This window comes from Salmo trutta, chromosome 7 (genome assembly GCF_901001165.1).
Source record: "Salmo trutta chromosome 7, fSalTru1.1, whole genome shotgun sequence".
Classification (NCBI taxonomy): Eukaryota; Metazoa; Chordata; class Actinopteri; order Salmoniformes; family Salmonidae; genus Salmo; species Salmo trutta.
The window spans coordinates 19,080,135-19,104,620 of NC_042963.1; the positions used below are offsets into that span (position 1 = coordinate 19,080,135).

Consider the following 24,486-nt stretch of genomic DNA (forward strand, 5'->3'; position numbering starts at 1 on the left):
AAGGTGTAGAACGTTTTGACGTCTTCCTGAGAGATGCCTCTGCCTGCCTGGGGATGCTGACGGATAGAGTTCAGGAGCGTCGTAGATGTAAGAGGCTGAGACGCACGGAGCGATGCTGGGAAGGAGTGGGCGGGAGAATGCATTGGGGGAGGTGATTGGGAGGGGGGGTCCAGGTTTTTTGTTGAAGTTGCTGTTATCGAAAGTCGCTGCTTCCTGTTTTGTAGGTTGAAAGAGCTGTGGAGCTAAGGGGACAGGCGAGGGAGGAGGGGAGGGGAGTGAGGGAGGGAGGATACATCCTGTGCAAAGTGAGTCACTATACAGGAGTGTCAGGGCTAATTAGGCTCTCTGACTCTGAGAGTTCCATCTCCATGGCAGAGAAGGGAGGGGAGGAGAAGGTCGGTGAGGGGGGTCATCCAGAGCCAGGTAGAGGCCAACTCTCACTGTGCTCTCTCTCTTGTGGATAGTGGGATATGGCAAAGAGCGAAAGAGAGGGGGTGGACGATTTGAGGGAGAAGAGATAGAAGTAGGGAGGAAATAAACAGAGCAGAAGAGAAAGGGAGGACACAGAAGAGGGAAAATCAAGAGGGGGATAGAGAGAAAGAGGGGCAGGAGAGGACATGAGGAGGACGAGAATGAATGTCAGGACAGGGCACAGAATGGTAGTATATGGGTGATTCTACCGAAATGGTGCAAATTGGGGTTGAACATATTTGAAATATTTTTCATCATGCTCCATTCATCTTTCCCTCGATCCTGACTAGTCTCCCGGACCCTACCGCTGAAAAACATCCCCACATTATGATGCTGCCACCATCATGCTTCACCGTAGTCGATGGTGCCAGGTTTCCTCCAGACATGACACTTGGCATTCAGGCCAAAGAGTTCAATCTTGGTTTCATCAGACAAGAGAATCTTGTTTCTCATGGTCTGAGAGTCCTTTAGGTGCCTTTTGGCAAACTCCAAGCGGGCTGTCATGTGCCTTTTGCTGAGGAGTGGCTTCTGTCTGGCCACTCTACCATAAAGGCTTGATTGGTGGAGTGCTGCAGAGATGGTTGTCCTTCTAGAAGGTTCTCCCATCTCCACAGAGGAACTCTGGAGAGAGACCATCGGGTTCTTGGTCACCTCCCTGACCAATGCCCTTCTCCCTCGATTGCTCAGTTTTGAGAGTCTTGGTGGTTCCAAACTTCTTCCATTTCAAGAATGATGGAGACCACTGTGCTCTTGTGGACCTGCAGAAATGTTTTGGTACCCTTACCCAGATCTGTGCCTCGGCACAATCCTGTCTCGGAGTTCTACGGACAACTCCTTCGACCTCATGGCTTGGTTTTTGCTCTGACATGCACTGTCAACTGTGGGAACTTAAATAGACAGGTGTGTGCCTTTCCAAATCATGTTCAATCAACTGAATTTACCAAAGGTGGACTCCAAAAAAGTTGTAGAAACATCAAGGATGATCAATGAAAACAGGAAGCACTTGAGCTCAATTTCAAGTCTCATAGCAAAGGGTTTGAATACTTATGTAAATAAGGTATCTGAAAACCTGTTTTTGCTTTGTCATTATGGGGTATTGTGTGTAGATGAAAAATTATTTAATCCATTTTAGAATAAGGCTGTAACGTAACCAAATGTGGAAAAGGAAAGGGGTCTGAATACTTTCCGAATGCACTGTATGTTCTCTGCTTGTGTCAATGGGCTGCCACCCCAGCTCTACCTGAGTATAGCTCCAACAACATCAAAGCTTTTCTTAATATGAAGCTTCACAGTTCTCCCTTGCTCGACGAATGGAGAAGTATTTCAACAAAACAAGTGAAACTTGTCCTCAGTGAATCAGACTTCTGATATATTGTGGCACTTTCTCTTTAAAGTTAAGATGGCGGACAGGAAAAAAAGGAGAAATGTGGAACATTTTATAAGTAAATATGGAATGGGGGAATCCACAAGCCTTCCGGAAGATCTGATGAAGAAAAAGATGGTGGACAGAAAAAAAGGAGAAAAGTGGAACATGTTTTGAGTGAATATGGAGTGGTGGATGACACAGAACTTTTGGAAGAGCAACAGAAGTAAATTGAATGTAAACGAGAGTGAGGATGAATTAACTGCGGTGGCAGGTGCGGTGAAGACCGCTGAGTTTGAGCCTCTTCCTGATGATGACAAAGATGATTCTGGCCCAGTAGAAGTTAGATTTATTTGGAGAGAATGGATCCTTGTCTTCTGGTAGATCCATATGTGGTGTCAGGTTGGGTGGAAAGCAGGTTGGGGAAAGTGACTCGAAGTGGAATCGTGTAGATTCTTGGTGTTTCTGCTGTCCAGAGGGAGCGTGCGCACCACACCACGTGACTGGGGACAAGAACTGTAACTTGCTTTCCTCTCCGGAGTAGGGCGCCGTTAAAAGGAGTGATAACTAGGGTGGCGTTAAGTGTTGAGGAGGATCAACTGAAGCTGAAGAGTCCCGGTGTCTGTGACGCCCGCCAACCCAGTGGAGAGCGTGGTGAAACAGAGAAGACACTGTCTGTACTACTGAGTTTCGATGCAGAGTCTTTAACAGATAAAGTCAGTTATCCCTTGTGTGTTTGTCCTGAATCCATTACAGTGTTTTAGGTGTCAAGCTTATGGTCATGTGGCAGCAGTGTGTAGGATGGAGATCCCTAGATGTGAGAAATGTGCAGGAGACCATGAGACAAAAGAATGTGTAGTATTGGTGGAAAAAGTTGTGTGTGTTAACTGTATGGGTGGTCTCCCATGGTGCTGGAGATCAGAGGTGTCCGGTGTGAGAAAGGCAGGTTGAGGTTGCCAGGATCAGAGAAGCGCAGAAGATGGGTCCAGGGTGAGGGATTCTAAGAGGATCCCTGTGAGTAGGCCGAGGTCAATAAAGAGTGATAGGAATAACATGTGCTTCAGTAAGGTTCGTTTTTTGGCGTTCATGGTCATGGTTGTCAATTGTACTGCAGGAATGGAATGTAAATCACAGAGGATAGATGTTGTGGCGGCAGCTGCAGAGAAGTACTTGGGTGTACAAGATTTTACTGCAGAAGAGTTACAAGATGTTTTGAACGATAATGCCCCATCCTCCCAGGCTGCTGGCCTGGAATTGGATCAGATAGGGCCAAAGTAGTGGTATTGTGGTGAGGTTTTAATAGGTGCCGGGTTAGTTGGTAGGGCAATTTCTTGACAAAGTTTAATGAATTCATACTACAGTAGGTGGCGGCATGCACCTATAACATCTGTTTGCAGACCGTCATAATACGAAAGAAGAAGAAGAAGAAGAAGAAGAAGAAGAAGAAGAAGAAGAAGAAGAAGAAGAAGAAGAAGAAGAAGAAGAAGAAGAAGAAGAAGAAGAAGAAGAAGAAGAAGAAGAAGAAGAAGAAGAAGAAGAAGAAGAAGAAGAAGAAGAAGAAGAAGAAGAAGAAGAAGAAGAAGAAGAAGAAGAAGAAGAAGAAGAAGAAGAAGAAGAAGAAGAAGAAGAAGAAGAAGAAGAAGAAGAAGAAGAAGAAGAAGAAGAAGAAGAAGAAGAAGAAGAAGAAGAAGAAGAAGAAGAAGAAGAAGAAGAAGAAGAAGAAGAAGAAGAAGAAGAAGAAGAAGAAGAAGAAGAAGAAGAAGAAGAAGAAGAAGAAGAAGAAGAAGAAGAAGAAGAAGAAGAAGAAGAAGAAGAAGAAGAAGAAGAAGAAGAAGAAGAAGAAGAAGAAGAAGAAGAAGAAGAAGAAGAAGAAGAAGAAGAAGAAGAAGAAGAAGAAGCAGTAGCAGCATAGGGGAGAGCTCTTATACCCGAGTTTTGTAGAGACTTTGTGGTGTCTTGCTGTGTCTGAGAACCATTTTGAGAATTCAAAAATGGGGGGGGGGGGTCAATTGTACTAAGTACTGGATGTGTTTACTTTGATTATCAGTATTTGTTTATTCAGATTTTACAGAAATATTTGTTTAAACGTGCCTAGAACCTGTAGTTTGAATAGATGTTAGATAGCTTAATAGTTATGCTCAGTGATTTCATACACATTTGTTTAAAACTTTCTAGAAGTTACCGCAGTCCATGGGCCTAAAATAAGTAACTAGCTATTTCCCTCCTCTGTTAGCATTGGCAAGCCATAAGCTTGGGGCCCGTGACAACAATTTGATAAATAATTCTTCATGACCCCACCATGTAAAAAAAAGGTGATGTAATCAATGGCCAATGGACTATGACAGTCTATTACAAATCAGTCTGACAGTACTTTTGACAGTATTTCATTCTGAAGGAAGTATGGTTTGACGTGACTGAAATCAATCAGAAAGGTATTGGGAAGTTCAGAAGATCATCAGGCAATAATTATGTATGATCGTCTGTGAAGAAAATAAAGTTATCATTGATGATGTTCTTTTCCCCCCAGTCTGATTTAGTGCCTGGTTTTGTCCACTCTGACTCCTATGCGGCTTGTGGGCATTGTAGAGCAAAACAGTTTTATCTTTCAGTGATGGGGTTATAATATTTTGTAGCTTAAACTGTTCAAAAGGTAGAGCCACATTTGTAGGAAGAAAACAGAACTTTTCTGTTTATTACTGACATAACCCTGGTTCTATGAACCAAGCGCAATTTCTTTACATTTTATTTCAGTTTCTCTCGTGACCCCATTTTCAAATAAGGCGACCGCTAGTTCGGGAAAAAGCTAACTCAAACCAAAAATACCACTGTTATCTGGGGAATGCTCTACTTTTAGACTCACTTGAGATATCAGCTGGAGGGGATTTTTGATTCTGGAAAGAACCTGTTGATCTTTGCAATATTCTTAAACCTAGGGCAGATTTTTGATATACTGGTTTGTTTCTTTTAACACCATCTCCACCCGTGCCCACCATGCTGGTGTTTATAACACTATGTGTTTCATAGTGCTACCGTAGTCTGTTCCAGCATAGCGAGCTTTTGTTGCTAGCATGCCTATAGCTTTTGTTAGCTGCCTCAGTCGCTGTGAACAGGCACTGTTAGTGCTGCCCTGTGGGTCTGAGAGGACAGGGCCCACATTGAGACAGCCCACTGTGTGTGGGACTGGAATGCCAGAGCAGGGCAAAGTTCCGTCATGTTCCCACCACCCACCCAGCCATCCTACCCATCCTTCCCAGGCCTTCCCCTCCCGATGACAGCCCCGTAGCTGAGGTTGTGACCACAGTCTCCTCCTGTGAACCTCCTCTCATAGCTCAATTAGAGGACTGGTAGGACACTATGCCGTCTAGTCGCCCGTACTGGGCATATCAGGTCTATTTAAAGGCCAGGGAGGTCAGATGGCTGCGTTAGTTAGATACTTCCTGGGAACCCACTCTCCCAAGGGAAAACAGAGCTGTGGGATTGGTTTGAGGAATTTGTCTAGCACCACTCTGAACATAAAGCTTTTTATTAGATGGTAAGTGGGTTTCCTTATTCCTTCTTAAACTGCATAGTATCCCGTTTCTTCTTTTGTTATATGCTATTTTATTTCCTCTGGCAAACTAATGAGGAGCTCTATAGGGCTGTATTTTGCTTTGTGTTTTTGGCTTGTGGACCCAATTGCTGAATCCAGGCAGTGGTTTCATGTAGAGACTGAAAAGGGCTTCATGTTCCCCCACAAAGCATTAAAAAGTCCTGAAAATGTATTTCTAACTGTGACTCTGCAATTATTAAGACCGCAGACATTGAGGCCTGCAGACAATGACATGTTTGTCTGGAACTGTTTACAGTACCTTACACCAAATAAAGGAAAATAGCAACGACGGTGTGGTGTCTCAGTGACTCTGTCAATTGTACGGTAGCTCAGTTTTTAAATGGCCGACATTCAGGACTTTCATAGTAATCAGTATAAACCTTTTTGTGCAGTGTATGTCACATGGTTTGCTACCCCATACTGTTAAGGAATTGAATATTTTGTGGTGAATTAGCGAGATGGATCTCATGTACAATGCAGGAGCTGATAATACACACTGGAGATGGAAACTACATAAGACATCACACACGCGCACACACACACACCCACACACACAAACTGCAAACGCCAATAAATTAAAGTGCACACCTGAGTGATTTCCCTCAGCAGTCCTTAGACACACACGCCACTAGGCGGTTGTTATTCTACCCCATATGTGACACGGCTAAAACAGAAGTGTCCTTTGTTCCTGCACCTGAGCCGACCACATTCTCCATGGCACGGGCAGGAAGCCATTTGGACACAGATTTCCGTTTAGACTCGAAAATAACACTGAAACATGGTTTCCGAGGAACGTTAGGAAAACACCTCAGCAGCACTATCATTTCAAGTCAGTAAAAGACCTATATGTCAGAGCTTTGACGTGTTCTAATAGTACAATGATGTGCAAGTCACAAATCAAATCACAGTTTATTGGTCGTGTACAGTACACAGTTTTTCAGATGTTATCGCAGGTGTAGCGAAAGGCTTATGTTTCTAGCTCCGACATTGCAGCAATATCTAGCAATACAATAACAATACACACGTAATCCACAATAAAATGTCAACAACAAAAAAAAGAACAAGAAAGTAAGACATATCAGAACGAGCAATGTCAGTCCGGATCATAAATATATATTTATGTGAATGGTGTGTATAGACAGTATGGACAGTGTACGAATAGAAAAGGTGTGTACAGCAGTAGTTATGTAGGATGAGTCATGACTAAAATACAGTATGTACAGTATATAGGCCAGCAATCTCTAAGGTTCAGGGCAGGATACTGTACTACGGTGCCTTCAGAAAGTACTCACACCCCTTGTTTTACTTTTTCCTCATTTTGTTGTGTTACAGCCTGAATTTAAAATGGATTACATTGAGATTTCGTGTCACTGGTCTACACACAATACCCCATAATGTCAAAGTGGAATTATGTTTTAGAAATTTGCACAAATGAATTAGAAATGAAAAGATGAAATGTCTCGAGTCAAGTATTCAACCCCTTTGTTATGGCAAGCCTAAATAGGTTCAGGAGTAAGAATGTGCTTAAGTTACCCAAGAAGCCTGAACTGTCAGCGCCTCATGAGGCCTGAATTGTCAGAGCCCATATAGGGAATCAGAACCTGCTGCAACTCTGCTATGCGCACTGACAGTCCATAGACCTCATGGTTCCAAGAACAATACTTAACTTGCGAGCCTGACATGTCAGAACACGTACCGCAAGGAATCGCAAGTCCAAAACAGAACCCCTGTCGTGACTTGGTGAAGAACACACGCGCTGCTGCATATTATTGACCAATCGATGAACAAGGCAGGCCGAGGCTCAAACCCACAGGAACCTGCAGTAACCTGGACACTGTGTACTCAGGCACTCCCAGGCAGCCCAAGGCTCAAACCCACAGGACACTGTGGTAACCCAGATAATGCGCACTCCATGCGCTGCCGCACCACACGACAGCCCAAGGCTCAAATCCACAGGGAACTCTGGTAACCCAAATAAATGCTCAACCTGCACACTGCCTAACACCCACTTCTGGAACCAGCCATAAGAACACTAGGAGCCACACTTGGAGCAGTTACATCCAAGCAATAAAACCTCACAAAGGTATGTGAGGAACCCCAACTCGCTGCATCACAGATATCCCCAATCATCATGCCCCTGAACTATGTCGAAGAAGCAGCCACACCCCTAGTGGATTAAGGGTTACCACACACCGCTAGGCAACCCTTGTCATTTGCTGTCATATGCCAGGGAGATATACTCCACAATCCAATAAGAAAGACGCTGCTTAGAAAGCACCCTACCCCATGTGAGAACTCCAAACAGGAAGGGTGTACTGATAGCTCGTGGAGATCCCCAACGCGCTTGGCCGACGCCAAGGCCATTAGCATGGTAGTCTTGTAGGAAAGGACCTTCAGGTCCACAGACTTCAATGGTTCAAACGGAGGCTCACACAGTGTCCAGGACCAAAGCCAGGTCCCTGACGTCAGTACCATAGGCTTAGACACTGGTCTGAGCCAACGCATGCCTGTCAGGAACCGCCCCACCAGAGGATGAGACCCCAGGGTAGAGCCGTCAATCTCTTCATGACACGCCAAGGTGGCTGCCATATAAACCTTTAATGTGGAAAAAGAAAGGCCCTGCTCAAAAAGTTATTGCAAGAACATCAAAATGTCCACCAAAGAACCTTAAACATGCACCACTTATGTATATAACCTTCTCGTGGAGGGCGCACAAGCCGACTGTATTGTCGTAATCACTATCCGCCAAATTCAACCTTTTCAGGGCCCAACCCCACAGATCTGTGGTTGTGGGTGCCAAACTCTCCCGTGCGCCGATGACACGGAACCCTTCAAGGGTCCCCGCCCAACAGGTGGATAATCTCCGGGAACCAGGGTTGTCTGGGCCAACGAGGAGCCACAAGATTCCATAACAGACTCTCCTGACGGACTTTCGCCCCGGTGGCTTGAATCAGGTCCACCGGAGGAAAATCATAGCGCAGGGTCCGAGGCCACTGATACGCCAAACCACTGGTTCCCAACAGAGAGCCCAGCCAGATTGCTCATTGAGAAAAACAGACGACAATGCAAGTTTTCTCATGATACTTAAAGATCTACGTCGGCTCTGCTGAAACGGTCCTATATCTGGGCAACCACCGAGGGGTGCAGTTTCCACTCCGTAGAGATAGGATCCCCCTGGAAGGTAGATCCGCACCCACGTTGAGAGATCCGGGAAGATACGTTAGAAATAAGCACTGCTCCATATGAGCCACCACTATCCTATTGTCGTACCTTACCAACATATGCTGGCCCTCCAACATCAGAAGGAAAAGCACCAGCCCCGGGCTGGGCACCTGCAAGCTGCCTCAGTCGCCAGATCGACGGTGTTTCCTCCGACATATTGGTGCGGCTGGTTAAGCAAGCCGTGTGTCAAGAAGCAGTGTGGCTTGGCAGGGTCGTATTTTGGAGGATGCATGGCTCTCGGCCTTCACCTCTCCCGAGTCTGTAGGGGAGTTGCAGCAATGGGACAAGACTGTAACTACCATTTGAGGAGAAAAAAGGGTAAAATTGCAACCCCCGCAAAAAAAGGGAAATTGCAAGTTTGTAAAATGTTGTTGATCTCTATAACATAATTTAAGAACGATATAATTCCTAATATGTTGTTGTTTAGCAATGTTTGTAATTCTTGTAAAAATATGCTCTACCAGGCGGTTGAAGGAATTCAAGGAATGCTATTAAGTCAATGCTAGTGATAATAGACAATGGAGAAATATTGTTATGGGATTTATTTGTCTGTGCAAATACAAAAATCCTTTAAAATCCATATGATTTCCTGTCTATCTGTTATCTTTAATACAGCATGTTTCACAATATCATTCAGTACGTGTAATTGTACTGGTATTCTAAGCATATAAACACATTAACTTACATGCATTTGAATAATCATATTTTGACACAAATTTTATGAATATTATTATATCAGTCCTCATTTAACTAGGCCTATCTTCATTAAGTAAATGAAGTAGACAATGTAAATTCTTATATAATTTATGAGATCTATTAAGTCTATGCAAATTCCAATACAAAATTTGTTTACTCTAATTGCACAACTCAACCAGCTGGTTGAGAAGTTTGCGATGCATTATCCATCAAACTTTATGTAATGCAAACCCAAAATTCTTAATTTATGAAATATACTGAGTCTAAATACATGTTTTGCAGACAAACATTTTTTAAGATATTTTTTTCTTGGTGTGCCAGTTAAAGGGTAAAGGCAGGACCAGAAACTCATATGCCACACCCTCAAAATTAAACCTCAAACTTTCTGTGGGGAGGATGAATAGACACATAAAAATGCATTCTTCAGATCTATGGGTGTGAACTAATTGCTGGGATGCACCGACTGCAATAGCCGGCGAAGTGTGAGCATTTTGAAGTCCAGGATGGGACGCAACATTCCTTCGCTCTTGGGAATTAAGAAGCACTGGCTGTACCAACCGCTCTCTACTTTTGACACAGGGACCACCTGAATCTCCTCTCTCAAGACAGGCGCTATGACCTCGGGGATCATTGACGTAATGACGCCACAAAAAAGAGGAGCACAGCGATCTGCAAACTCTACCCCCTCGTCACTGTCCTCATCAGCCATGGTGAAACGCCACTGGACGGAGCACGCTGCCAGTCTCTCATACATTATCTCCTGAAGGGGCAGAATGCTGCTCTGAGGACTGGGATCGTTTGTTTTTTTCTGTCATGCTTTTTTTAATATCCACTACTATTGACAACTGTGTGTCTGAATGTGGGGAAGAAACTGTTTATTATGCCCACATCTGGACGATATCGCACTCTTGATACCCCTGAACAGAGAGGAACCTTGGGTAGAAACAATGTGTTTTGTGGTACAGCCGGTCTGATACCCGGCCCACACCGGGTTCGGCAAATCTGTAACTTGCCCCCATTGACGAGCACTGCTGTCACCCTAAATGCTTGGGGAGGAGGGCCCCAAGAACAAACCCCCAGCCTCCAGCTATGGTCGCGAGGTCTGCTTCTTCCCCTGCGCTGTGGAGGAATCTGCTTTCACCCCACTCTCCTTCGACCCAGAACGGTGTCTGTGCCAAGACGTCCGCCGCTGCCAAGACGGTAAAAAACCAACCTCTAATTCCTGGAGGAATTCCACTGCGGGGGAGAAGACAACCAATCCACCCCCAGGTGATCTGCCGTCCTACGACACAGCTCCGTCAAAGGCGTATTAACCACCCCTTATAAATACAAAGCCGGGGCTTTAGGCTGCCACGGACTGATGTCATCTGACTCACACTCTGAAAACCCTCCAGAGCCAACCAGGGATAGTATACAGTGTATCATCCCCGTAATCCGGACTCTGAACACTGCCAAAGAAAACCGGAATGAGTCTCACTTGGCTCTCCCGGCCTCAGACAACCCCATTCTCGAGGTCGCTTCACAGGAAGACTCTTTGCCAGCAGCTGCAATCTTTCGCACAATGTCCTAAATGGCAATTTTTTTATAAGGAATAAGCTCAGGAAATATTTATATATTTAACATATTTAACCCCTTATTTTTGTTGCCACAAAACTGCTTCCATGCTCCCATTCATTTGTCTGGGTTACCTTCAGGCGAGTTAGTAGGCCAAACCGTTTGGACGCTACAGACAATTTTGTGAGGAGACAAATCTCCAGGTTTGACAAACAGTGCCATAGCTATGCCACTTTCCATCACAGATGCGGAATGGCGACAAGCAGATGCGGTGGATTCGCAACCCATGCAGAAATTAACTGATGTCTAGCTTAAACTGACGGATTTTGATGGGGATTTTTTCATCATGTTCATTAGATTGACTCTTAAGGATTTGAATCTAGTAATTTTGAACCTCGATGTCGAAACCGGATAAGAAAGGTGACTTTTTCCTATCAACAAAGTCTAGCTAGCCAGCTGATTTGTTTTCTTTTGAATTCCTTCATTGAATACCTGCATTGAAGTTATTCACCTTATCTCCTGGAGGACTACAAAGGACCACGAAGTACAGGAATGGGAGACACTAACATATTTTACTAAAGTGGATTCCATCTTAGTCTCAAAAGGATTAAACAAACCCTTAGTAAGGAGCTCAAAAATGTACTTCTTCCACTTTGGAATCCTTGCGGAAAAACTCAAACATCCAAGATGACGAGGCGTTAGGAAATCCATTAATAAGCCAAAAGAGTCCACACAGAACTGTATGCCTCCCTCTGTTGCCCCTCTCGCGGCTGAATGTTGTGGTGTTGACCGCAACAATTTAAGAACATTGCCCAAAAGCCCAGCCATCCCAGCCCACTCCACTCGCCAGTCACCTGGCAATTTTGCTCTTTTTAATACTCATCCCTGAACAACAAAGCCCTACTCATCAGTGACATTATTGTGGATGAATGTGTTGATGTTCTGTGCCTAACAGAGACATGGCAACAACCTAATGACTATTACCTGCTTAACCAAGCAACACCACCTGGCTATGTTTACCTTGTCAAACCTTATGCTCTGGGTCGTGGAGGTGGGCTTGCTGTCCTTCATAGCTCTTACTTGAAGATCAAAGTCACACATGTACTGCTGGTAACCTCTTTTGAACATATAGCCTGTACAATATCTGTCCCTCATCCACTGCTTATAGTCCTCATCTACCGGCCACCTTAAACCTCTACAATCCTCTTTTCTGAGTTAGCTGAGATCTCTGTGTCTTGCCAAACTATTGTTAGGGGACTTTAACATTCATGTGGACTCTGAAGGATGTGCTTTTGCCAGAGACTTTATGGCCCTTTAGGATTGCTTCAACTTTACATAGCATGTAAACTTCGACACCCATGACAGAGGCCATGCACTTGACCTTGTGTGCACAACAAGCATGGCTCCCTCCAACCTGTCAGGTCTGGACAAACCCATATCTGACCATGAGGCCATACTGTTCAGTGTGCCTGCCCCCATGCCCAAGCCCACCAACAAGTGCACCATCACCTAGAGAAATATAAAAAGGATTAACACAGCTTGGATATGCTGCAATCACATGACACCCCTGAACCTCATGTATCCTCAGTGACTGACCTGGTGGCTCATTATAACATTGAGCTCTCCTCCCACCTGGATGCTCTGGCTCCCCTTAAAACAAGGGTGGTCTCCGTCAACATCCCAGCACCATTGTACCCTCCTGAGCTGCGTGCCATGAAAGCCATAAGACGACAACTAGAATGGCTCTACACACGGACAGGGCTTAAGGAGGCCTACCAAGACCACAAGGACTTACTTGCCACAACCAAATCTGCCTATTTCTCCAACATCATAAGGAATGAACAAGGAAACCCAAGACTGCTCTTCTCAACCATCAACAAACTTCTCCGCCCATTGGACAACCCCTCTCTCACAATCACCTCTGACCTCTGTGACAGTTTTCCTGCCTCCTTTCAAAACAAAGTGGATGCTATTTACCAACAGCTGCAACAATCTCACCCTTCATATTATTAAAATGTGCTTAAAAACAGTATGTGCATTTTCCCACCAGAGGTGTTTCCATCAAACTGACTTGTTGCGGATAAAAGGCTGTGCGTGATGACATAGTGCAGATAAAAACAACTTTGATACATTTTTTATCCGACATGTACTTTACTCGCATAAAATATTTGATAAAAACCTGGCTAGTGATGATATCAGATTTGCTCTCTCTAAGCAGAGTATTGTACTTGTGTCACGTCCTGACCAGTATAAGGGTTAATTGTTATTGTAGTTTGGTCAGGACGGGGTATTTGTTTTATGTGGTTCGAGGTGGTGGTTGTTGTAGAAGGGCATTTGAGTTATGTATTCCGGGGTTTTTGGGCACTGTGTCATATTCATGTATTTCTATGTTTAGTCTAGTAAATCTGTTTCTATGTTTAGGTAATTGGGGTTGGGACTCTCAATTGAAGGCAGGTGTTGTCTCTGCCTTTGATTGAGAGTCCTATATATTAGGGTGTGTTTGGGTTTGTATTTTGTGGGAGATTGTTTCTTGTTTAGCGTGAGTAAGCCTTACAAGACTGTTTCGTTGATCGTGAGTTCGTTCTTTTGGTGTTCACTTCGTTATTTCAATAAACGTAAAGATGAGCATCCACATTCCTGCTGCATTTTGGTCCTCCTTTCCCAACGACAACCGCGACAACTTGTGGTCCCAAGACTGCAGTGAAATAGTACTCACTTTACTCTCTCTCTCTCATAGTAGATTTGTCTAATTGACTTCTGTCGTTATTTTTCTCACTAACAATGGCGATTTTAGCATGTAAATCTTGGTGGGGCAATAAAACATTTTGTTGATGCATGCCAGCAAAGCCACTATACAACACTAAACAATACATTAATTGCACTATAACGGTGACAAACGGTGCCGCCAAACTGTTAGGGCCTACATAAAGCTATCCCAACAGCAGTCACAACAACTTACCACTGCTACACCTGGCTATCAGCAGAGCCTTGTCTGGCAGTGAAACGGTTCATTCAGCCTAATTTACTGCCTTTTAAAAAAACATAGCTGATATGGCTGACTTGTTTGAACAAATGTGGTTTCTACTGACAATTGAGATGTACAAACTATGGCATAAGGGGACAACGAGCAGATAAGAGGCAATCCGTAATTTCGATGAAGACATTAATGAGCGAGCTAGGACGGACGTAGTCAAAATAACTAGTTGTTCAGCACTTTTGAAATGTACGGCGACAGAATTCAAAACATGGGCCGTTCTTACAGTATTCTCCCTGTACACCAACTCAGAACCGTATGATAAATAAAGGGGGCATATAAGCAGACAATGAAAGCTCTTACAATATTTGATGATAACATTTCTCTAAAACAGGCTATAGGCTAAATTTGCACCACCAAGTCAGAACAGTAGGCTAAGTTATGTAGTGAAAAGGGAGGAAATTATTAGGGTGAGGCACATGGACTCCTAACAGCTTACTACACAACATACACTTAGTATTACTTTCTTAGCCACAGTATACATATATCCCTGGTATATTAAATCATTTATGCAGCAGCATACAAGACATTTTTGGACTCACCTTGTTGTGCTGTGCTCACTTGAACAGGAAGGTGGTGTGGCGGTGCTTCTTGTAGGCTCTAGAAAGAGGCCCAAATCCCGACTTGGAATTCAGAGTTGGATGACCATTCAAAATATTTTCCGTATTTTCCCAGCCAGAGCTAATTTGACCTGAGTTCCCAGTTGTATTGAACTCGCTGTTGTATTTTCTGGCCCATGGAATTACCCCCTTTTCGTGATATCCAATTGGTAGTTACGATCTTGTCTCATTGCTGCAATTCGCCTACGGACTCGGCGAAGGTCGAGAGCCAAACCACACTGCTTCTTGACACACTGCTCGCTTAACCCGGAAGCCAGCCACACCAATGTGTCGGAGGAAACACTGTCAAACTGACAACCGACCGGCCCGCCACAAGGAGTCACTAGAGCACGATGAGACAAGGACATCCCTGCCAGCCAAACCCTCCCCTAACCCGGACGACGCTAGGCCAATTGCGCGCTGTCCCATGGGTCTCTCGGTCACGGCCGGCTGTGACACAGCCTGGGATCGAACCTGGGGCTGCAGTGGCGCCCTAGCACTCATTGTTGAATTTGCGATTTCCAACTTGTTGTGTAATGTTTATGTCCAGTGGCCGATGAGCACCGATACGTTTTATTTATTATTTATCTTCATATGACAAGGATTGAAAAGGATTTTCCAGTAGATTGCTGACTTGATGCATGATGATGACTCCTTGTTTAGTTTACTAGCTAAGTCTTTGAAAGTAGGATGTTGACATAATCAGTCCAATCAAAGCTAAGGTAGATATAACGTGATTTGACGTAATTTTATCTGTGGTCAATGACCTTGAGCCTTGTTGGATGGGCACTTCTAATGTAAGTCTATGGCAGCACCATGAGTGACAAAACACTGAGCCAATCACGACACAACTAGAGAACATTACCAACCCCTACACTTCGTATTTTCCACTAGCTGCCCCACCACCACAGAAAGCACTGAGCTAGGCTGAAACGCCTGCATTTTGGAGCTGCCTTACTCAAGAAAGCAGAAAAGAGACCATGTTTGTATGCGGCTTTATTAACTCAATGATTTAAAAAATATTTTGTTTACATTGTTTGCAAACTGATATGTAGATTAAAAAACATGAGCTGGCTGTCACGTCCTGACCATAGAGAGCTCTTATTTTCTATGGTAGAGTAGGTCAGGGTGTGACTGGAGAAGCAGGGATCCTGGGCCTGGGAGGAAAGCCAGGAGTGGAGGACATCCTGGACGTGGGACGAAATCATTTCAGGAGACAGAAGCCTGCCATGGAAGCAGGCGGAGGCAGCGAAGGAACAACAGCGATGACACCGGGGTTCGCGGCCCTAGAGAAAGCCCAAAAGACAGCCCGAAAGGTTTTTTGAGGTGGGCACATGGAGTGGTCAGGAGTGAGTCAGAGACCGTCGAGGAGTTATTGGATAAATTGGAGGAGAGTGAACGGAGGGGTGAGTTAGAGACCTTCGAGGAGTTGTTGGATAAATTGGAGGAGAGTGAAGCGAGAGAGCTGTTTGTTTGGTGTAGTATGCACGGCATTCGCCCTGAGGAGCATGTTAGCCGTCCGATGCCACCTCATCCTGAGAAGTGTGTTAAAGTACCGGTACAATTGATGCCGGCTATACGCACCAGGTCTCCAGTAAGTCTCCACAGCCCGGTACGTCCTGTGCCTGCTCCTCGCACTCTCCCTCAAGTGCGCCTTCCCAGTCAGGTGTGTTCTGTGCCTGTTCCTCGCACTCTCCCTGAAGTGTGTGTTCCCAGTCCGGTACGTCCTGTGCCTGTTCCTCGCACTCTCCCTGAAGTGCGTGTTCCCAGTTCAGTACGTCCTGTGCCTGCTCCTCGCACTCTTCCTCAAGTGCGCCTTCCCAGTCCGGTACGTCCTGTGGCTGCTCCTCGCACTCTCCCTCAAGTGCGCGTCCCCAGTCAGGTACATCCTGCGCCTGCTCCCCGCACTCGCCCTGAAGTGCGTGTCACCAGTCTGGTGCCACCTGTCCCGGCTCCACGCACCAGGCCTCCAGCCTCCAGTGTGCCTTCACAATCCAGAGCTTCCGGCGACAGTACCCAGTCCAGAGCTTCCGGCGACAGTTCCCAGTCCAGAGCTTCCGGCGACAGTTCCAAGTCCAGAGCTTCTGGTGACAGTTCCCAGGCCAGAGCTTCTGGCGACAGTTCCCAGTCCAGAGCTTCCGGCGACAGTTCCCAGTCCAGAGTTTCCGGCGACAGTTCCCAGTCCATGGAACCTCCAATGACGGTCCACGGTCCAGAACCTCCTGAGACGGCCCACGGTCCGGAACCTCCAGCTTCAAGGCCAGAGTCTTCTTCTGCATTGGTGCCCAGTCCAGGCACAGCGTCCAGTCCCGCTCCAAGGCCGGAGCCTTCCCCTGCGCCGATGCCCAGTCTAAGCACAGCGTCCAGTCCAGCTCCAAGGCCAGAGTCTTCTTCTGCGTTGGTGCCCAGTCCAGGCACAGTGTTCAGCCTGGGTCCATGGCTGGACCTGCAGGATGAGCGGGTTCTTCGGCCCGCACCAGAGCCACCATCAAAGCTGGCGGATCCGTGGGATGAGCTGGTTCTTCGTCCCGCACCAGAGCCACCCCGATGGATCTGCGGGATGAGCGGGTTTTTCGTCCCACACCAGAGCTGCCACGATGCTGGCGGTTCCGCAGGATGAGCGGGTACTTCGCCCCGCACCAGAGCCGCCACCGACACTAGACACCCCCCCCCCCCCAACCCTCCCTTTTTGTTTCAGGTTCCGCACCTTTGGGGGGGGAGTACTGTCACATCCTGACCATAGAGAGCTCTTATTTTCTATGGTAGAGTAGGTCAGGGGGTAACTGGGTTTTTTCTAGTTATTATTTTCTATGTGGGGTTCTAGTTTAGTTTTTCTATGTTTAGGTGTTTGGTATGATTCCCAATTAGAGGCAGCTGGCTATCGTTGTCTCTAATTGGGGATCATACTTAAGTAGCATTTTTTCCACCTGTGGGTTATGGGATATTGTTTTCAGTTAGTGCACGTAGGATCTCTGTAGTCACGGTTCATTTATTGTTTGTTTTGTATTTTGCTAAGTTTCACTTTATGATAAATATGTGGAACGCTACTCACGCTGCGCCTTGGCCCGTCTATACACACGAACGTAACACTGGCGCACACCCAGAAAAAATTGTTTGTGTGGAGGTGCTGACTAACGGTGAATAAACCCCAAACTATCAAAATAAAGAAAGTCGCACACTCCATCTATAAACTCCCAGCAATTTAATGGGTATTTACCAACGTGCCTTCCTCACAGTGATGCCGAAACGTTGGTAAATACCCATTAAATTGCTGGGAGTTTATACATGGAGTGTGCGACTTTCTTTATTTTGATAGTTTATGCAAACTGATATGTGACACGTATTAATGCCAAAATAACATGCAAACAGGTGAGGCTCTGCCACTGAGCAGCAAAATGGCAACAATTGTTCAACAGCCCTTATTCAAATTGGACACACTTATGCACAAATTTTCTGTTTGCCATTTCACACACGTTAAAGAATACCAGGGGAGCTGTGTATGTTAATTTGTGACTGATGGGAATTAAATAAGTGGTATATAAGGGGTTATTCACATCTATTGATTCAACAACACTCACCATTTAATAAGCCAAATCACGGTGGCCAAACCTGTTCCAAGTCACAGAAGTTGACTATGAGTCTCATATGTAGCTATGTGCTAATCATAGTCTTACAGTAAACATGAACTCTGTCATCATTCCACAGCAGGATGCCATTAACTAAATGGATTATAATATGGGTCCGGCCCCCCCTCATGCCACGGCGGGTTTTAATCTATGTGGGATACATCAATAAAAATGCAGAACAAAATTTGCAGGCACTTAAGAACTTCAGCTCCTTTGCTTGGGTTCAAAGTGGAGAGTTACTGGCTGGCAGCCAGCCAATAAATTAGAAGATAAGAAATATTATTCCACTGGCACACCGGGCCTATAGATATTTAAACGGGGGCTTTATTGATAATTGAATTACTCTGGTAAAAAAAAGAATAGTAGGCTTGAATGCAGATCAATAATGAGAGATTGTAGTGGATACGGTGCCGTGGAAACTACACAGCCAAAGAGGCAGTGTGTGTATGTGTGTGCGCGTCAGCGCGTGTGTGCATCTGTCTGTGTATGATTATTTAAAGTGTTCAGGTCCTTCTTTTAAAATGTTTGATTTAGGATTCTAATAAAGTATCAAATTGTGTTCAAGTGGATACGTGATGCAATAAATTGTATATTACTTACTCTACATTACTATATGGTGAAATTGATAGAAAATAGCAATGTGTGACTTTGGTTTGTCTAATAATAATTGAATGTTGTTTATTGCAGGTGCTGTGCTGAAGTGGTATGGACACAGATAGAATGGCTAGTCCTCAGAGCTCCAGAATGGCTAGTCCTCAGAGCTCCAGAATGGCTAGTCCTCAGAGCTCCAGAATGGCTAGTCCTCAGAGCTCCAGAATGGCCACTCCTCAGAGCTCCAGAATGGCTAGTCCTCAGAGCTCCAGAATGGCTAGTCCTCAGAGCTCCAGAATGGCCACTCCTCAGAGCTCCAGACACAGTAGCTCTGTTTCATCATCTCCAATGAGGTAAGTGCACACGACTCGCATGGTGCACATATGACATAATAAGCTTTGTCTGTATCTACGGAACTGTCAGCCTCGCATCAGTCTCATGAGACACACACCAACACACACACGGCTGCGCACACATTCAAGAACGCAAGGACCTACGCATGCGTACACAAATACAAACAAACACACACACACACACACACACACACACACAATAACACACACATATAGTCTACACAATAATGTTGTGTACACTGTTGCTACTAATAGTAGTAATACTGTTAATGAAATATCCTCAGATTCAGATCTGTAAATGGGTCTAAAAATACATTGGCCATATGGGGTCATTATGCAGTCTTTGCCTGGGTTTGAGGGTGAATGCATCACCGCCCTGCCGCTGTTAGGGTGGGGTGTGTCTCTGAGCCCAAACACACACACACACACACACACACACACACACACACACACACACACACACACACAGTCTAGGAATAGACTTATCCCTCCATGCACGCAAATACATTCAAATGCACTGTGCTGTTTCGTATACTGAAGATTCCAACATATGGCACTCACATAGAGACAGTCAGGAATGCACATGAGACGTGCTCTCACACACTTACTTTTCAATCAGATTCAAATGAATCGCATACACATGAATCACATACACATAGGAATAAAAAAAGAACATACACATATGCAGATATTGCAAAAACATCTGCATCTACATAGACATACACTGAAATAAACCCTATAAGAAAACAGAGGACACTACTCCTGCATGCAAACTGTTTGGTTGGTTACCTTCTGCCTCAGGTTCAAGCCTGAAAGAGGCCATGTCATGCACTGCAGCCAGGATACCAGGAGTTTCATAATCAGCCAGATGTGCGTGTGTGCTCTTTTACAGATGATGTTATGTGTGCTTGCGTGCATAGGCCTACTGTGTGTGTGTGTGTGTGTGTGTGTGTGTGTGTGTGTGTGTGTGTGTGTGTGTGTGTGTGAAGTGAGAATATGGAGCCCATTCCTGGACTGCACTTTAGAGCTGTCAGTCTGCTTTGCGCTGATGGAAACATCTGGAAGTCAGATGTCTGCCTCATACCTCAGATACCAATCACCGTCTCTTAGTCTAGGGCAGGGCATTTTTACCCCATGTGCTACTTCAGGAGGAGTGTATGCGACAACCTCAATCATGAAAGCACAGCAGGCTAATTAATTGGTATATACAGCCTAGGGTTGCAAAGCTACCAGTAGTTTACCAAAGTTACCAAAATCTTCAGTAATTTTGGTAATTAAAGGAAAATCTATGGCAATCTATCGTAACTTTAATAATTTATACTTGAATAACTAACTTTTTTTCAAATTCATAAATAGTATTCATATTGTCCATGAGTTTATAGTAGATAGACCATATGGTTCAAGAGAAAATTGCCTAATTAATGAAAAAAAGCATCTAATGAACTATTATTTTCAATTTACTCTGCAAGTCTTCCAACTATTGACATTTTCTTTACAACTGCCACCAGTACGACGCCAAAACATTGACAACAAACAAGTAAAATAAATGAGTGTGTAAAAATGTTTTATTTCATGCTGAAACCTTCATATTAAACACCAATGGTATTCACTAAGTTGATGATTTATAATTAGGATAATGTTTTACAGCTTTGTCATTCTATTTTTTACATTATAATCATCTTATTTTATTTTTTAATATTTGACATGTGATAAGGCTCAAACAAAAGTCCTTGCAGGCAAGATTATAATAAATTGTTCCAAGTAGATGTTTGCGGTGCTAATTCTAAAAAGAGTCAATGTAAAAATATATCCAAGGGGAAAAGCACACTTTGAAAGTTTCCAGTAATACCCTCCCTTTGCAACCCTAATACAGCCTGAAACATTTGTGTGCAAAATTGTGTAAATGTTCCTTACAAGCCAGAATGTTAAGTAAAATGACCTTTGAACTTACTCTAGCGCTTGTCTGTGCGGTTTATCCTTCAGCTGCTCTAAAGTTTTGACAAAATATCCACAGGAAAGTATTGTTTACCTGACTATTTAGACAGTGGGTAGGTATATGGTTCGGCTCTGCACCGAGATAAAGTTGGTTAGTATGACCATCTGTAGAGCATCTATCAACAAACTACACTACATGATCAAAAGTATGTGGGGACCTGCTCGTCGAACATCTCATTCCAAAATCATGGGCTATGGAGTTGGTCCCCCCTTTGCTGCTTTAACAGCCTCCACTCTTCTGGGAAGGCTTTCCACTAGATGTTGAAACATTGCTGCGGGGACTTGCACTGATGTTGGGTGATTAGGCCTGGCTCGCGGTCGGCATTCCAATTCATCCCAAAGGTGTTCGATGAGTTTGAGTTCAGGGCTTTGTGCATGCCAGTCCAGTTCATCCACACCGATTTAAAAAAAAACATTTCTGTATGGACCTCGCTTTGTGCACGGGAGCATTGTCATGCTGAAACAGGAAAGGGCCTTCCCCAAACTGTTGTTACAAAGTTGGAAGCACAGAATCGTCTAGAATGTAATTGTATGCTGTAGCATTAAGATTTCCCTTCACTGGGCCTAGCCCGAACCATGAAAAACAGCCCCAGACCATTATTCCTTCTCCACCAAACTTTACAGTTGGTGCTATGCATTGGGGCAGGTAGGGTTCTCCTGCATCAAACCCAGACACCAAACCCAGATTCGTCTGTTGGACTGCCAGATGGTGAAGCATGATTCATCACTCCAAAGAAAGCATTTCCACTGCTCCAGAGTCCAATGGCGGCGAGCTTTACACCACTCCAGCCGACGCTTGGCATTGCGCATGGTGATCTTAGGCTTGTGTGCGACTGCTTTGCCATGGAAACCCATTTAATGAAGCTCCCATCAAACAATTATTATGCTGATGTTGCTTCCAGAGGCAGCTTGGAAGTCGGTAGTGAGTGTTGCAACCGAGGACAGCCAATTTGTACGCTCTTCAGCACTCGGCGGTCCCGTTCTGTGAGCTTGTGTGGCCGACCACTTCACGGCTGAGCTGTTGTTACTCCTAGGCATTTCAACTTCACAATAACAGCACTTACAGGTGACCGGGAAGCTCTAGCAGGGCAGAAATTTGACGAACTGACTTGTTGGAAAGGTGACGGTGCCACGTTGAAAGTCACTGAGCTCTTCAGTAAGGCCATTCAACTGTCAATGTTTGTCTATGGAGATTGCATGGCTGTTTGCTCGATTTTATACACCTGCCAATCATTTGAAGGGTGTCCACATACTTTTGTATATGTATCGTGTATCTGTTGATAATCAATTGTTGCTAAGGTTACGCTTAGGGTTAGGTTTAGAGAAAGGGTTAGGGTAAGGGTTTAGTTTAGGGTTAAGGTTAGGGCTAGGGTTAGTAGATAGTTAGTTGAAATGTTACTGATAGTCTGTAGAGCATCTACAGAGGGAATATCCAAATAAAGTGTTACCCAAGTGGTTTCTTCATCCCTTCCCTTATCACATTTTTACATTTTAGTCATTTAGCAGACGCTCTAATCCAGAGCGATTTACAGTGGTGAATGCATACATTTCATACAATTTTATACATTTTTTTTTTTTTTTCTGTGCTGGCCCCCCGTGGGAATCGAACCCACAACCCTGGCGTTGCAAACACCATGCTCTACCAACTGAGCTACAGGGAAGGCTATCACTCATACCTTTCTGTCAATTCCACTCTGCAATGCAATCATAAACAGGAAAGACTAGACATTTTTTGTATTCATATGGAATCTCCCAGCTCATGCACTGCTATTGTGGCAAAGGCTGTTTGCCAAATGTAATGACATTTTTCAAATTGAACCTTTATTTAACTAGGCAAGTCAGTTAAGAACAAATTCTTATTTACAATGATGGCCTACCGGGGAACAGTGGGTTAACTGCCTTGTTCGTGGGCAGAACGACAGATTTTTACCTTGTCAGCTTCGGGATTCAATCCATCAACCTTTTGATTACTGGCCCAATGCTCTAACCACTGGGCTACCTGCCAATGTAGTGCACGATTTTCCATTCATGTGTATTTAATGTTCAGAACCCAATAAGCATTCTTGCTTACTACATTTGTATACATGTTTATTTCTTTGTGTGGGACAAGAGTCTCCTTGTTTCCGTTTCCTCTGCTTCTCCAAAGCCTCAACGACCTGCTCTTCAAAATCTCACAGCTCATTCAGCCTACATTTTCCCTCAGACTGTCTGAATGTGGTTCTCTTGTGGTATCTGAATAATATTCATATGTGGTGCCAGACATTATATGGTGCCATTCATGCAAACCAGACATTGAAGCACATGTGGGTTCACAAGCTACAATAGAGCTTTTCTTATTGGAGACCTAAGTAGAAATCTTTTGCTGAGAAGTCTAAGAGCGTTTGTCTCTGGCTCCCATCAATTGTCCTTACTTGGGGTTGGAACCTTCCAATTGCCATACCTTTTCTGCCCCGGATGTGATTCAGTTGTTATGCATTCACACAGCATAGCCAAACTAGCCGCTTATGAAGTGAATTCAGTCTCCAAAAACATTTGAAGATTTACACAGCCCAATGCATCACTGAGTTACTGTAACGTACCAGGTGGAGGTTTCACAATTGGTGATTGTCTGGTGTAGTCCCATGTGGCTCCCATAGAGCATGGTGCTTGCAATGCGAGTTCCTCCTGCCCGATAACTCGCGCTGCGCTTGATCGAAGACAGGTGGCCTTCCCAACACCGCTGGGCTTTACTTGTCTGTTTACCATACAGCGCTTATCGACGAAGCACCCAAGCACCAAAATATAGTTATATACACATAGTTGTAACTATAAATAGCGTAGCATTGGCGTTGAAAGTTGAACGTGTTTTTCTCTCCGTGCCTGGATGTTTGTCTCTGTGATGCAATTGCGTGACACACAAACAGAGCGTCAAGTCACACCAGAGAGAATGCTAGCAACATGCTAATGCTATGCTAGCACTGGGCAATGCTTTATTTCGCTCTCAAAACACTGACTCGCTGTGCAATGATGATGAATTCCCTCAGCGAAAAGAGTTTAGACTCAGCCCCGGTTGGTTGGTCTCCATCACTAGAGGTTGACCTCTCTCTCTGCATCTGACCGGTTGTCCCGAGACACTGATGCATCCCGGTTACCGTATATGGGCCTCAGCGCAAGTTAAGCTTGTGACGATTGCCAAGAAGCACTGCTTTCAGCGAGGAAACTGAAAGAAGAACCCGCTTTGCCAATTTTAAGGATTACATTTTGGAGAAATCTGACACTTTATGCAGAGTGGTGAGAGATAGTTAACATCTCAAACATAAGGAGAATGGTTCAATTATTGACGTGGCTGGTGTTATACTGTATATTCCTTGTTATATGCATTGAACATTTTGTAGGTTCGCTATCAAGAGGAAG

The 24,486-nt window shown here is 44.6% G+C and overlaps 1 protein-coding gene across 3 annotated transcripts in view; it reads left to right on the plus strand.

The window, feature by feature from the left end:
* LOC115197065 (protein inscuteable homolog) overlaps window positions 1–24,486 on the plus strand; it is a 101,935-nt gene that overhangs the window by 33,414 nt on the left and 44,035 nt on the right. For all 3 annotated transcript variants that reach the window (XM_029758238.1, XM_029758237.1, XM_029758239.1), the window contains exon 2: window positions 18,842–19,098. In XM_029758238.1, coding sequence (XP_029614098.1) covers window positions 18,860–19,098 — 239 coding nt within the window. In that variant the 5' untranslated portion in view covers window positions 18,842–18,859. The remainder of the gene's footprint in view (window positions 1–18,841; window positions 19,099–24,486) is intronic.